General features: G+C 40.2%; 1 protein-coding gene across 1 annotated transcript in view; it reads right to left on the reverse strand.

The window, feature by feature from the left end:
- The window catches only part of LOC114550133 (kinesin-like protein KIF21A), a 44942-nt gene extending 34460 nt beyond the window's left edge, over positions 1-10482 (reverse strand). Inside the window, exon 1 of the mRNA XM_028570703.1 lies at positions 10158-10482. Coding sequence (XP_028426504.1) covers positions 10158-10201 — 44 coding nt within the window. The 5' untranslated portion in view covers positions 10202-10482. The remainder of the gene's footprint in view (positions 1-10157) is intronic.
- Between the last annotated feature and the right edge of the window lie 3026 nt (positions 10483-13508).

A 13508-nucleotide genomic window follows, 5' to 3' on the forward strand; every position in this document is an offset into this window, starting at 1 on the left:
AGAAGAACCAAGGGAACAAGTCTGTACAACTGTGGCACCATTTAGAATAAATGCCCAGTCTTTCTGTTTGTGTTCATCTCCACAGTGTGATACAATGTTGTTTTGTGTGTGACATCTCCGGGGTCCTCCATACATAGAGGGATAGACGCGTGGGCTAAAGAGAAACATAAATATCTGAGAAAATGTCAGCGAGATAAAGAGAAAGAAAGGGGATAAAAAGAGAAATAGACAAGACATAATGATTACAGCCCAGACAAAACACTGATAACAATCTCTGCATTAGGAGGCCGCCACAGTACATCCAGTCAGACCTATTATCTGTCTGCGTAATGATGGTCTTTCACATAACAAGACCCTTAGACAAAACCGGTTCAGCCTTTTTTTGTCTTTTAAATTTCTTGGCTCTAAAGGGGACCAATATTAAGACAGTACCACTGTCAAATAATTGTGACACCTTGTTTCAATTCATCTACTCTAAAGAGGAAGGTTTAAATCTCATGCCAACCCAATGGACAATTCTGATAAATCTGCCTGTAGACAATTTTTTACGGTTTAATCCGTGTTGTGCATAATTAGATCTCTGATGGTGTGTTACAGATCTCAAATAAAGAAATGTCAAGTATGTCTTAGCCTTTCATTAATGAAGTTTGAGCACTGTGGCACAATGGACCTCTATTTTGAGTATTATGTATTCACAACTAATACAAGTTCTGGCATCACGTGTCTCAGCAGCTAACTGTAAACAGGTGAGGGATAAGCTAGGTGTGCAGCACGTCCTGCTGGTGTATTATTAGTGTGACTGACTTTAGCTGTGATTATGATCTGGAAGGCTTCACTCTGGGGTTCAACCAAAAACACCCTTTTCTCCTGGCTGAATAAGGGCTGCCCTTCAGCACTGTGGAGACTTACAGCGCTAATCCACCTTCTAGGGTGACACACGCAGGCTCCTCACAGGCGGTTTCCCCAGGAAATTTAACTCTGCCACTTCCTAAATGTGCACAATCGCACACTTATAACCACACACACACATGCACATAGAGAAACATGCCTCAACACTTTCATACTATTGTGGACATGCAACTTCACTGTTTTTGGGAGTTGTTCACTAAACATAACTAGGGTAGTGGTTATGTAACTTCAATGTTTAGCCATGCTTAATATTTTTCATATATTGCTCCTCTTGTATATCAAATATTTGTGTTATGTATTGAAGTGAGATTTTAGTTTAAAAAAATAGTTCTACAAAGTCAAAAAACAATTATTACTATTACGAAATGACACAAAAAAACATACAAAAAAGGTACACACACACGCACACACGCGCACACACACACGCACACACACACACACACACACACACACACACACACACACACACACACACACACACACACACACACACACACACACACACACACACACACACACACACACACACACACACACACACCAGGATCAGGCCCAATACATTATTCATTCACAAAAAAAATTGGTGTCCTTAAAAGGTCGGCTTTTTCCTCATTTTTTTAATTAAGGCATTAAGATCAATTTCCAAAAGTTGATTTTTTTATTCCTCTTTTTAGTCAACTTTAGCATGGGTACGTAAACTTATCAGCACCAGTGTATATTTTAGTAGTTTACTTAAAGGAATATTTTTGAAATCTTTGGCTTATTCACAGCCTTGCCAAGATTTAGATAAGAGAATTGATTTCACTCTCATGGCTGTACGGCCCAAATGCAGCTAGACCCGGCCGCTGGTTAGCTTAGCTTAGCATTGGAAACGGGGAAACAGTTAGGCCGGCTCTCTCTCCTTAGGTATTAAAATCCGCCTATGACTTTGGGAAGCTAATACTGACAAATAAATAGTTTGGCACATAATCCCCTTTAATACAGCAACTTGTAGTTTACACTTTGTTTTTTGTGTGGATTATACATCACAAAACAACATATTATTTAGTGAACTTTACAGGTGATCGTAGGCAGATATTTTTAGCTTTGGAGAGAGCCACGCTAGCTGTTTCCCCTTGTTTCCAGTCTCAGTGCTCAGCTAAGATAACTGTATCCCAGCTAGCTCCAGCTTCATATCGCAAGGACAGATATCTTCCTATCTAACTCTTTCTAAGGATGCAAATAAGCACATGATGAAAGCTGCAATACATTCTATTCAATTCCAAAAAAAGAAATGAAAGCATGTTTACTTTCCATATTGAACTAAATGTTAGCCCAACTGCTCAGATAGCTCATTAGTAATTACGTTAGGAACTTGAATGTAATTACTTTTAAGTGGCTGCCAAATGACTAAAGGCTACCAATATTAAGAATACAAACGTGTAATTTCAGAATAGCTAAACATCTCCTGTTGAAGAAACAGTTCATTATGACTATCTGCATCTTATGGAGTTCAGTGTTTAGCTAAAAGACACAGGCATGTAAACTGTGACCATCAGTGCTATTCCAATATAACTACAGATATAGAGGTAAACTGAGCAGCTCTTAAGCACAGTTCAATAAGTGAAGCCTCCAGCTGGCATTAACTGATGTGAGGAGTTTAGAGTGATGAGATACACTGACCCTTAGAGATTAAAGGGGGATGCACATACATACAGTATAGTCCATATACAGTATACCTACACACACACACACACACACACACACACACACACACACACACACACACACACACACACACACACACACACACACACACACACACACACACACACACACACACACACACACACACACACACACATTGGGCTTTGTCAGCCTTTCCCCATGTGACAGGTCCTCATTACTGCGATTACAGCGACAGACTGAGAAACAGTAGGCTCCTCGTGCACACACGCGCATGTTTAACCAGAGGAAACCCAGACATTGCACGCCTTCGGCCTTCACTTTGGAGGTTTCATACTGTGACACTTTAGAGCGGAGTTAAACTGATGAAAGTTTAACTCAATCTCAACCAGCTTAAGATTTTACTCTGCCTCAAATAAAAGCAGTTAATGCTCTTAACTTAACTGCTACATGCACACGCTGCAAAACACACGCACACACACGCACGCACACACACACACACGCACGCACGCACGCACGCACGCACGCACGCACGCACGCACACACGATATCATAAAGTAAACATGACTGCAACTGCTTGGATGCTACCTTGGCATTTCAAAATTTTATTTTGACTGCCTTTGACATTTTGGATCCTGATTCTGGCAATAAGAGTGGATAGATAATATAAAAATAGAAAAAAAAAAAAAGCATTACCCTCTGCTGACCTAATGATCAATGTAAGAGGATGAGAGGAAACACGTAATGAGGAGATGCTGGTTAAAAAAAGGAGATGAGTCAGTCCGTCACCACCATGCTGCTGATCTCATGCTTCCTGAAACATAGCCAATAAAACCACATGCTGACATCACTCCTTCTGACAATCAGCCAATCAAATTGCTACCCTAGGGATGCGGCCGATCACTCGGCATCGGACACTGCATCATCACTGACAAACAAACAAAGCCCGATGTTTCATTCCTAACTACCAACTCTAATCCTCAGTAATTTAATTTTTGGTTTAGTGTTGAGGTTCACTTCAAACGCCGTGTACAGCTGGCACAGGCAGCACAGAGTGATTCAGCAGAAACAGAAAGGAACATCTGAGCCCACAAGGCAGCCCGACAACAAGACTATTTTATGCACATTTAACACTGCTACCAGAACATTGACTCATCACCTGACCCGATCTTGTAGAGTCACATATTTTTTTTCCTTTTAAATTCAAATCCAGATTTGTTTCAATCTCATGCAAAATAATCTGGTGCATCACGCATAACCTGCTATTTCCCAAAACTGGCCTAATTTGCTTTACCAGTTCACCTTAAATACACCATATACAACATTGAACAATCACATCTAGGAATAACCACCACAAATTACACAACTGAAAAGATTAATTTTCTAAATAAATCTTTACAAGGGGTGTAAATAACAAGTTTTATCACAATATGATATTGATTCTTTGGACGATACGACAAAACTATAAAAATCTATCTCTGACACACTTGCTTGCTCCCTTTCATCTACATCGTCTTTGTTAGATGACTTCTCTTCTTTGCATATAAAAGTAGAAAAGAAAACTCATAAAGGCATAATGACATATAATGACTGGGAAATTAGCTCTCAATTTCTAATAGAAGTGCCAAAAGTGCAACAGGCAGTGTTCTCTATCTTAATGACGGGCAGCCGAATAAGCAGCTGAAGAATGTCAGTGAGTGTGTTGATGAAGATATGAGTGGACTGTAGTCCTCTGATGTGCTTTAACTGTGGACTGATGCTGTCCAACAGAGGTTAATAAGGGGCCACACTGCACAATGCATGCACGCACAAACGCACGCTCGCACACACACACACGCACGCACGAAGCTATTACAGGTCAAATCTTATTTCTAGTCAAAGGCCTCTGTTGAAATATAAATACTGAAAAGCTTCTTTCTATTCTTTAGGACTCTATGACAGGAAACACAATCATACAACTGCAAGAACGCCTTCAGGTACAGCATCATGACTTCCTTATATAACAATATGCAAACACACACACACACACACACACACACACACACACACACACTCACACACACTCACAGCTCCTTTGTAGTACATGAGGTAGCAGGTGCACTTGTAAATTTGCATTTGTCTGTTGACCGTCTAATGGCCGCCTAGAGCAAGAGGATGAGTGATGAGACAAAGAAATGCTGGAAAGATGTAGATAAAAGAGAGAAAGTAGACCTTCTGCAGGGGAAAATGGCTCAGCAACAATGAGCGACTACGGTTTTAACTCGCCACAACACAGTCGGACAATCTTTCCATTGTTGACTATAGCAGCTGCTCTTGACATCAAGAGCCAATCCATGGTAGCGCTCTCTTCAGTGTACTTCTGTAAGCAGCGAGCTCAAACAAGTCTTCAACTTGCAAGAAACTCTCCCTCACTGGAAAAGTGATTGCCTAAAAACATAGCTCAGTACATTTTCTAACAAGGTTGCATCCTTAATGTTTTTTTAGGATGGCAAGAAAGCCCACAGCGGTTTACAGGAAATGATAAAGACGTATGACAAAGACCTTGACTCTGTCTTTTCTCTCATTGTGAAAACAGCTAGGCAGTGATGTGCCAGGCCCAGAGGGCATTTGGGAATGAGGCCAGGGAAAATGAAGAAGGGTCAAGAGAGCAGGAAAGAGACAGTGTTCTGCTGACTCAGGGTTTCATCACAGCTATGACTGCTTCCTGGGTCAAAGGTCGCTGGAGAGGAAGGAGGCAGAGGTTTGATGGTGGCTGTCGAGAGAGGGCGTATGAGGATCACACACACACACACACACACACACACACACACACACACACACACACACACACACACACACACACACACACACACACACACACACACACACACACACACACAATGGAAATGTTGTCTGTTGAAAGGACAGTTCAGCCCACATGTGTCACACACGGGACATTAGATGAAAGACTTGGTAAAAGCAGCGGAAAAGTCGGGGGAAATACGTAACAGACCAAACGTTTTGCGTACATTTATGGTAGGAAGTCGAAAAAGTATGGCTTTAAAACACAGCTACGGTAATCACAACTCTAACCTTGTATTAGTAAAAACAAATCCATATTGAATTTACCTCCGCTTGTGCTAGTTTGACAGACGTTAGTCAATATCTCCGTAACTGCAATATCCCATGGCAGCAGCTGGCAGATGGTTTTCAGCCTGCTTTGCTTTGTGTCTCAGTTCACTGGAGTCGGTTCATGAATATTTATCATGAATATGCCTGGACGGACATGGGTTTATTGATGCACACACAACACACACAACACACACAGCTTTTGTATCATGGCAGCAGGCGCACAGCCTTTGCCCTCAAACACAGTCCACAAAGGTCAAGAAGGTGGGACTTGTGTCTGACAGACACCTGAGAGGAGCCAATAGGAGTTAAGTCTGGATATTAGTAAAAGGAGTAGGTCTAGTTTGCATTTTCCCAATTTCCCTAACAGATTCATTAACCTGCAACATGCTCTATGTGATGTGGAAGTGTAAGCAACTAGTTTAAGCATGAAAATGAAGAAATTACAAATGACCTTCCAGCTTTCCATTTTCACAACCACTGACTAACTTATCTAATTAAAGAGGAAGAGCTATCTGTTCTGAATTCAACAGCACAACACCTGATTCCTCACTGCTGGCTAATTCTGGCTGTAGGTTCTTAATTATTAAAACTGCACTTTCAGGATATCGACATACTAATAAGTTACTTGAGAGGCTCCTTTGGGCAAAGTCTGTACCGTGACTTAGCCTACTTCTCGGGGATAAATCGTTAACTTCCTGTATCGTTTGATCATGGAATATGGGACGGGATAAACACATTGCAAACACGCGCACACAGATGTTACATAAGGATCTGGAGCACATTCACACAAGGGATAACCCAGCAAACACCAACTGTGTGTGTGTGTGTGTGTGTGTGTGTGTGTGTGTGTGTGTGTGTGTGTGTGTGTGTGTGTGTGTGTGTGTGTGTGTGTGTGTGTGTGTGTGTGTGTGTGTGTTTTGCTGAATCATCCAACAATGTGTTACTGAAGTGACCCATCTGTATGCTGTCAGGCAGGATAATCTTCAAAACCACAGATAGCAGCACAGCACACACATCTAATAACCCATTAAGAGGCCAGTTACATCATCTTTCCAGTTATAAATCAAAATGACAAAACTCCCAGAAACACCTTCCCTCTGTTCAGGCTCCAGACCCCTTTCTTTCTTTTTCTACCTCAGGAAAAAAAAGAGAGTTAGGGTGATAAAGAAGCATTTCATCACTCTGGACATGTTGGGATGGGGGATTAGGAGCTTGCTAACAGACAGCATTAGCCTCGCAGGCTCAGACAGGTATTGGCTGGCAACCTGCTAGCTGATTACTGCAAACACACACAAAGAGCTAACTAAACAATTACAGAGGGAGGAGAGGCTGACAGTCAAAGCAAACTCTAAATAATTAGAATGTTGCCACAGCGATTAATTGAGCTGAAAACACCAACATGGAGCTGCGGTTTGATGTTCAAAGAGATGAAGACAGTGATTTAATAGCAGATGAAAAGGTGCGACTTCCAGGGATTATTAAGTGAAATCAATTCAACTTTCCGTTAAAGATATGACGTATTTTATAAAACCACAACAAAAATATTCACATTTGCTAGTGTGGGAGGGTGTGTCCACTGCCATGTCGCTGTTAAGGAGGTGTTCACTATGACAACTTTAGAACACTATGTTGTTACAGTTTGTATTTCTTTCACCTCTGCTGTCACAGTGAATTCATAGGTTGTTTAATAGGGAATTGTCTAATGTTTTCACTGTAGATGCAAGGCATGGGACTCCTTGAAAGTATGTAATTGCTGACTCAGCAGGAAACATTATTGCTATGCCGTCTCAATTCATCATATAACACACAGATTACAGCCTTACCTCAGGTCAGCACACATACAGTACAGTTTGTGCACGTAATCATGGTACAGGTACATATGAGTATATGAATTAAAAGTTAAATTTAATTCAATTTGCATTCATTGATTTTTGACCAAGCTGTAAGAACACACAACATTGACATATTATTACTTAATAAAGTTGTTATGGCTAACGTGTTAGCAAATATTTACCTGCTACAAATCTAGCAGACAAAGAAGCAACATTAGCATTCGTTTGTAGTTGAGTTTCTGGCCCCCTGGTGACTTTAAGTCCAATATTTACTCTCCTTCTAGCTCCGTTTTTGGTCTCCACCAACTCCTGAAGGAAATATCTGGCTCTTTAGCAGTTTAATGCTCCACTATGTTTACCAGCTAATCGCTAACCGTCGTTAACCGTTGTTTGGTGCTGAGCAGTTAGCTTAGCGTGGGTTTATCAGAGTTTTTTTCTTTAAAAAACAGCTGCTGCTGGAAATGACCCAAATGATCGGTGAGACTGAAACAAAACAATGGGGTAATATTCTGCAGGGAACTGCAGAATTGGGTTATCATTTGCTGTGAGTTTTTCGTTAAGGGCGACACCTTTCACATTGCATATAGTCATTTGATTCATTGTTCATATAAAAATATTGATAAGTGCAGCTTTAAGTTAAATGTTCCAATAGACTTTTTAATATTACTTATCAACCAGTTTGAATACCCATGGTTTATGTTTATGGTACCAATGTTTTTTTTTTTTCCCTTACAGGCCTTTTTCACAGCAGATATTTTGACATGTCATAGTTTTGCCAGTTTTAGAGTTCTGGTATTGTACATGCTGGCTCACTGGTGTGGCCTCCTAGGACACTTAAATGGAAATGCCATTGTTAATGTTATTAGCTTCACATAGGCTTATAGCTTAAGTCCAAATGTCTGCTGTGAAAAAGGTCTATACTCATTCATGCAAATAAAGCACACAGCACACAGTAATAATAAGCTCGGTGAGCTTGCAGGTAAGGTCAGCTGAGTCACAGTGACTGGAAGTGGATCACCTTGTGTATGTGTAAAATAAGAGATTATTTACAAAGAACTTTCAAGTGCCACCACAGCTGACCTTTAGAAGAGGCCTTGAACAGCAACCTGCAACTGTCATACAGAGGACAGAGGGGCATAGTCTTTGTGTACCCATAACATGTCTGCTGAGAGTAGGTTAGTTCATATATAATTACTGATACATTTAAAAGTTCCCATCAAATGAATAAGTGAATGGAAGAAAGAAAGAAAAATAGCCTATATAAAAGGGTAAACCAATGAATAGCTGACTGACCAATAGGACTAAAGGTGGAAACCTAACAAGCAAACAAGACAACAAAGCTTTACAAATAATGAATGAAGCCTGAGCTTTCTAAGAAGATACAATAGCAGGTAGTTTCCACTCAAAGAGACAAACACACATACCTTTCTTTAGCCTTGGGTGTATAGTGTGTGTGGTTATATGTTTTGAGTGTCTGTGTGTTGAAAAGCTTAAAAGTTCTTTGAAACTTGTCTACAGCAAACTAAGACAGCAACCTATGCCCATATTTAATTATTAAGAAGGCTAGACAAATTCAATGTTATTGATGAGACCTCACGGCACTGAGAACCAGAGTGCATGATGATAGGATATACTGACAGATTATATAGTGTATTATCTATGACAGAGAGAGACTTTTAAACGGAGTTGGCACAATAAACAGAGTCCCGGGTCAAAGTCTGAATGCACAATGACAAGCGAGACAGAGAGAGGGAAGAGAAACATGAGAGGTACATGCTTTTGTCCTCTAACTTCCACTGATCCAGTTCACATGACGTCTCTGATTGTCTTTCAACACACACACACACACACACACACACACACACACACACAAAAGTGCCTGCCCTTCCTATCATGTCACTCTATTGATTTCTTAAGTCTTACTGTTCCAACCACACAAACACTTCTGAGAAATGCTGATCTAAGCGTTGACCAGACGGTGGCTATCTCAGTTTGTCTGCCGTGTAAATCGCAGCGTGTATTCGCCAAGGGGGTAATGGGTCAGATCAGTACAATGGAGCAATTGCAAACTGCCAGAAGCTTAACCCATGACACACCACAAATTAAAAAATGTAAAATGCCCGGAAAACAAATGTGATCACAAGCAGTAATAACCTGTATGTGGCTACCCAAAGCTTTGTCTATCTGTGTGCCGTTCTGACTACAGTCACACAATGTCAGGGGAGAGTGACAGGCTTTTCCCTGGCCTAATCCCTCAGAGCTGCAGATCTTCATTCATAAATCCACTACACAGCATGCACATGCAGTGCCGGTATTAACAAAAGAAGCTCATGATGTAATCATGGGCTACTGGTCTGTATGTACTGTGTCAATCATGCAATGATCATCAATAAAGTGCAGCTCCTGGCATGGGTAAGGACAGGAGAACATTTAGTAGGGGTATTGCTTTGGAGGAATTTGGGGATTGAAGAAGAAGAACGGATGAACTAGAGAGGTAGGTTGGGGTGTCTAAGCTGAATATATATATATATATGGTCAATATAATACAGAGTGAATCACAATCAGAAGCAGGAATAACATGTGCATGTTTGTAGCAGGTGTGAGCATCTTTGTAGAGAGCAGGGTCTGCTGCATCCTTACCTCAGGGCTACGCGCACCGAGCTCTCATCCGGCCCGCCGCTCATTGTGTCGCCGGTGGATAGTCCAAAGAGTCCCGCTTATAAATAGCTTGATTTTCCCTTTTACTTTATCCTCTTAGCGAGACAAGAGAGCGCCGTGGGCTTCTCTCTCCCTCCCAGAAAAGCGCTTCTATCTTGAGCTCCCGCCGCCGCCGCCGCCGCAGCCCTCACCACCTCCTCCTCGCCATGTTTTGTGAGATGGAGCAGCGGAAATGTGCTTGGGGATCCGGCGGTGGTCACCTGTCCAGAGGCATCGTCTCAGCCGCCTTCCCGGGCAGAGAGTGGCGTGTGTGTGCGGTGGCGGACGAGCTGGGATCCACTTGGCGTGTGACTCTCGAGACGGAGGACGTCACCAAACTCCTCCCCCTCTCCTCCTGAGCTCTACCAATCCAGATAGGGGACGACCCCAACCTGACCCACACAACTCAAGAGAATAACATGCTCAATAATAATAATAATAATATTAATAATAACAATATACCAACAATAGAACGTGATGAATGTGTACAACCATTTATCATAAATCAACAAATAATGTTCTCGGTCAGACTTTTTTTAAATTGATATGTTTTTCATGCATGCATCTCTTCACAATATATGAAACTATTCTTCTGGAAGACAATGTGAAACACATTTTATTGTTTGTCAGTTCTTTGATTATCGATTTCTTTTTATTATTATTATTTATTTAATGTTACAACAATATGAATGAGCTGCTATGCAGTGGTGTAGATGTGATGCGCATGTATATACGCAGTATGGAAAGCTCCAGAATTTCCATATACCCACTAGAAAATGCCCAATGTCACGCAACAACATACTTTCCATTATATTTTTTGATATTTTTTGAATTTTCATCGGTTATTTTCTTCTTCACATAGGCTAAATAAGGTATTTCCACCGTAAATTGGTGCATAAAATTGTATCCGAATACAGGAAATGAAGTCGTTGATGCTCAAAACTTGATGGACAACATGCATGTTCCAATAAAAATTCTGTCAGGTCTATGACCATAGATTAATGTGGAGCCATAAGGAAATATCAAAAATCATAAACAAGCAATCATTAAAATCTATTACAACGAACCCGATTGCATTCTGTTTGAGTGTATTACACTTTTTATAATTAAATTAAATTTGTAATGTACTTCGGATATTTTCAATTCAAATTATAAATCGACACTAAAGGTGTATGCAAATCCGGATTTGCACTAAATGAACGGGGCTACTTGGCTATGCTGCCATCTTGTGGTCAACCCATATCATTGCACTGTAGGAGTCATGGAAGTGATGTGCATTTTTCACCAGCAGATGGCTTCACTAACTCACTTGTTGTGTCCTAATCCCATAATACATATTTATATGCAGCATACTACTCGTCATAGTGTACTGTTGACACAAGACAATCGTTTAATCGATTTAATAGTTGATTTTTAAGCTGTTATTGTATGGATCTGTTACACCTTTATCCACAATTACTTTTTTTTCCCCCGCTGTGAGCAGCTCCTCCTTCTCCTTGCACAATGCATTGTGGGACTATAGGGTACATCAAAAGAACACTTCAAAATCAAGTGTTTCTTAGTAAGCGTACTGACTGTTTTGAGTATACTGTAGTGTAAATCTAAATATTTCACAGAGTGAAATAGCTTGCTGAAACAGGTTTACTTTTTATGTATGCTTCCACTCTACTGTACAATGCTTCTATCAGTAATCTGTCAAACAATAAGGAGTTGGTAAGAGCACATGAACCACCTACTTGGGCTATAAATAACTTGACATTAACTTCTCAACATGAACCACCTACTTGGGCTATAAATAACTTGACATTAACTTCTCAACGTTAGAAAATACAGATGTGACAAAAACCTGTAGCTAATCTAAGCATTTCAACATTTATTTTAAGGTACTGAAACTTGAAATGGTGCAAATTGTGTTCTAGAAAGGGATGGTGAACAAACAAACAAAGCCCATTTTTTTTTTGAGGTTGCACTGTATTTTTTTTTAATTACAAGAAAATACATCTTCATCTTTCAACCTAAAGTGACCTTAGCACATGAAATTTTAACAGATGACCTTTATGCCGATGCACCTCTCTTGGTTCTAAGGTTAAAGAATACAGATTCCTACACATGCACAATGAGATCCCACTAAAGGAAGTCTGGGTTTCAGTTAAAAATATAAAATAGTCATGGGAGTTTTGATTGCAAACTGTAGTTATGTAGAAACTACAAAGTGTAGTAATCCCTGCTTTTGAGAACTACTGTACTTGTGGTCATTCACCTATCTTTTCTGTGTCAGTCTGTCCTACACCAACATTTTCCTTTTTCCATGTCAACAGTTCACATGCCACATGCACAGTAAATCTCAAATTAAACACCATGTGGTTCTAATAAAGTAATGTTACATGCACTATATCAACACAATTATAAAATGATCAATTATCAAACCAAAAGGAAAACTTGTATGACCTGCCCGCATGTATTCATTGTCTTCGTAAACCTTAAGAGATGCTTTAATATACATAATGGATACATTCAATCTCTTACTTACAAAAGGGAAGATAGAATGTAAAACTTTAAGTATCAAAGTTTTGTTAGTAAGGATGTCATTACAGTATATAGCAGGGTCACACAGCGTAGTAGACCACTAAAGGCCTAACTTCACTGGTGAGTAAGCTATCTTAACTGGTTTCCTAAAGGGGTAAGAAATGATGAGGTGCCATTTTAAAAGATAATGTCAATGTCGATTTCTTTTCCCCACCCCTCTTAATTAGCCCAAAACCAACTTCAGTCATGAAAAAAAAAGACACTATAGGCTTCATGCAGTCACAGCAGAATATCATTGGAATATTATACCTGCAATAATGACTTTTGTCCACTTGGGGGCTGCGGAAACAAGCTTAACACTAACAAGCTAGCATAAACATAATACTTATATATACTTTTGAGTTGATATTGCAAGCCACCAACAGTGGCCTGTTTACACATCCTGAGCAACATCATCATTTATTATGGAGTCGTGTAAATTGAATATTTTCAGTATTTTCTATTTCTCTGTTTGCTGCTACCACCAACTCCTGAGGCAAATATCTGGCTATTTAGCTGCTAGCTAAATGTTACAGTTGCCCAATGTTCACTAGCTAGCTAGCTAGTTGCTAACTTCGTCTGTTTGCAGTGCTGGCCAGTTAACTGCCTGCTATGGCCCGAAAACAACTTTATGAGAGCGGTGAGAGTCAAACAAAAAGGACCGGAAAACCAAAACGACTTAAATGTTGCTACAAAGCTCGAGCTGAGGGGAACTGCAGGGTTGAGTAA

This window comes from Perca flavescens, chromosome 23, assembly GCF_004354835.1.
Source record: "Perca flavescens isolate YP-PL-M2 chromosome 23, PFLA_1.0, whole genome shotgun sequence".
NCBI lineage: Eukaryota > Metazoa > Chordata > Actinopteri > Perciformes > Percidae > Perca > Perca flavescens.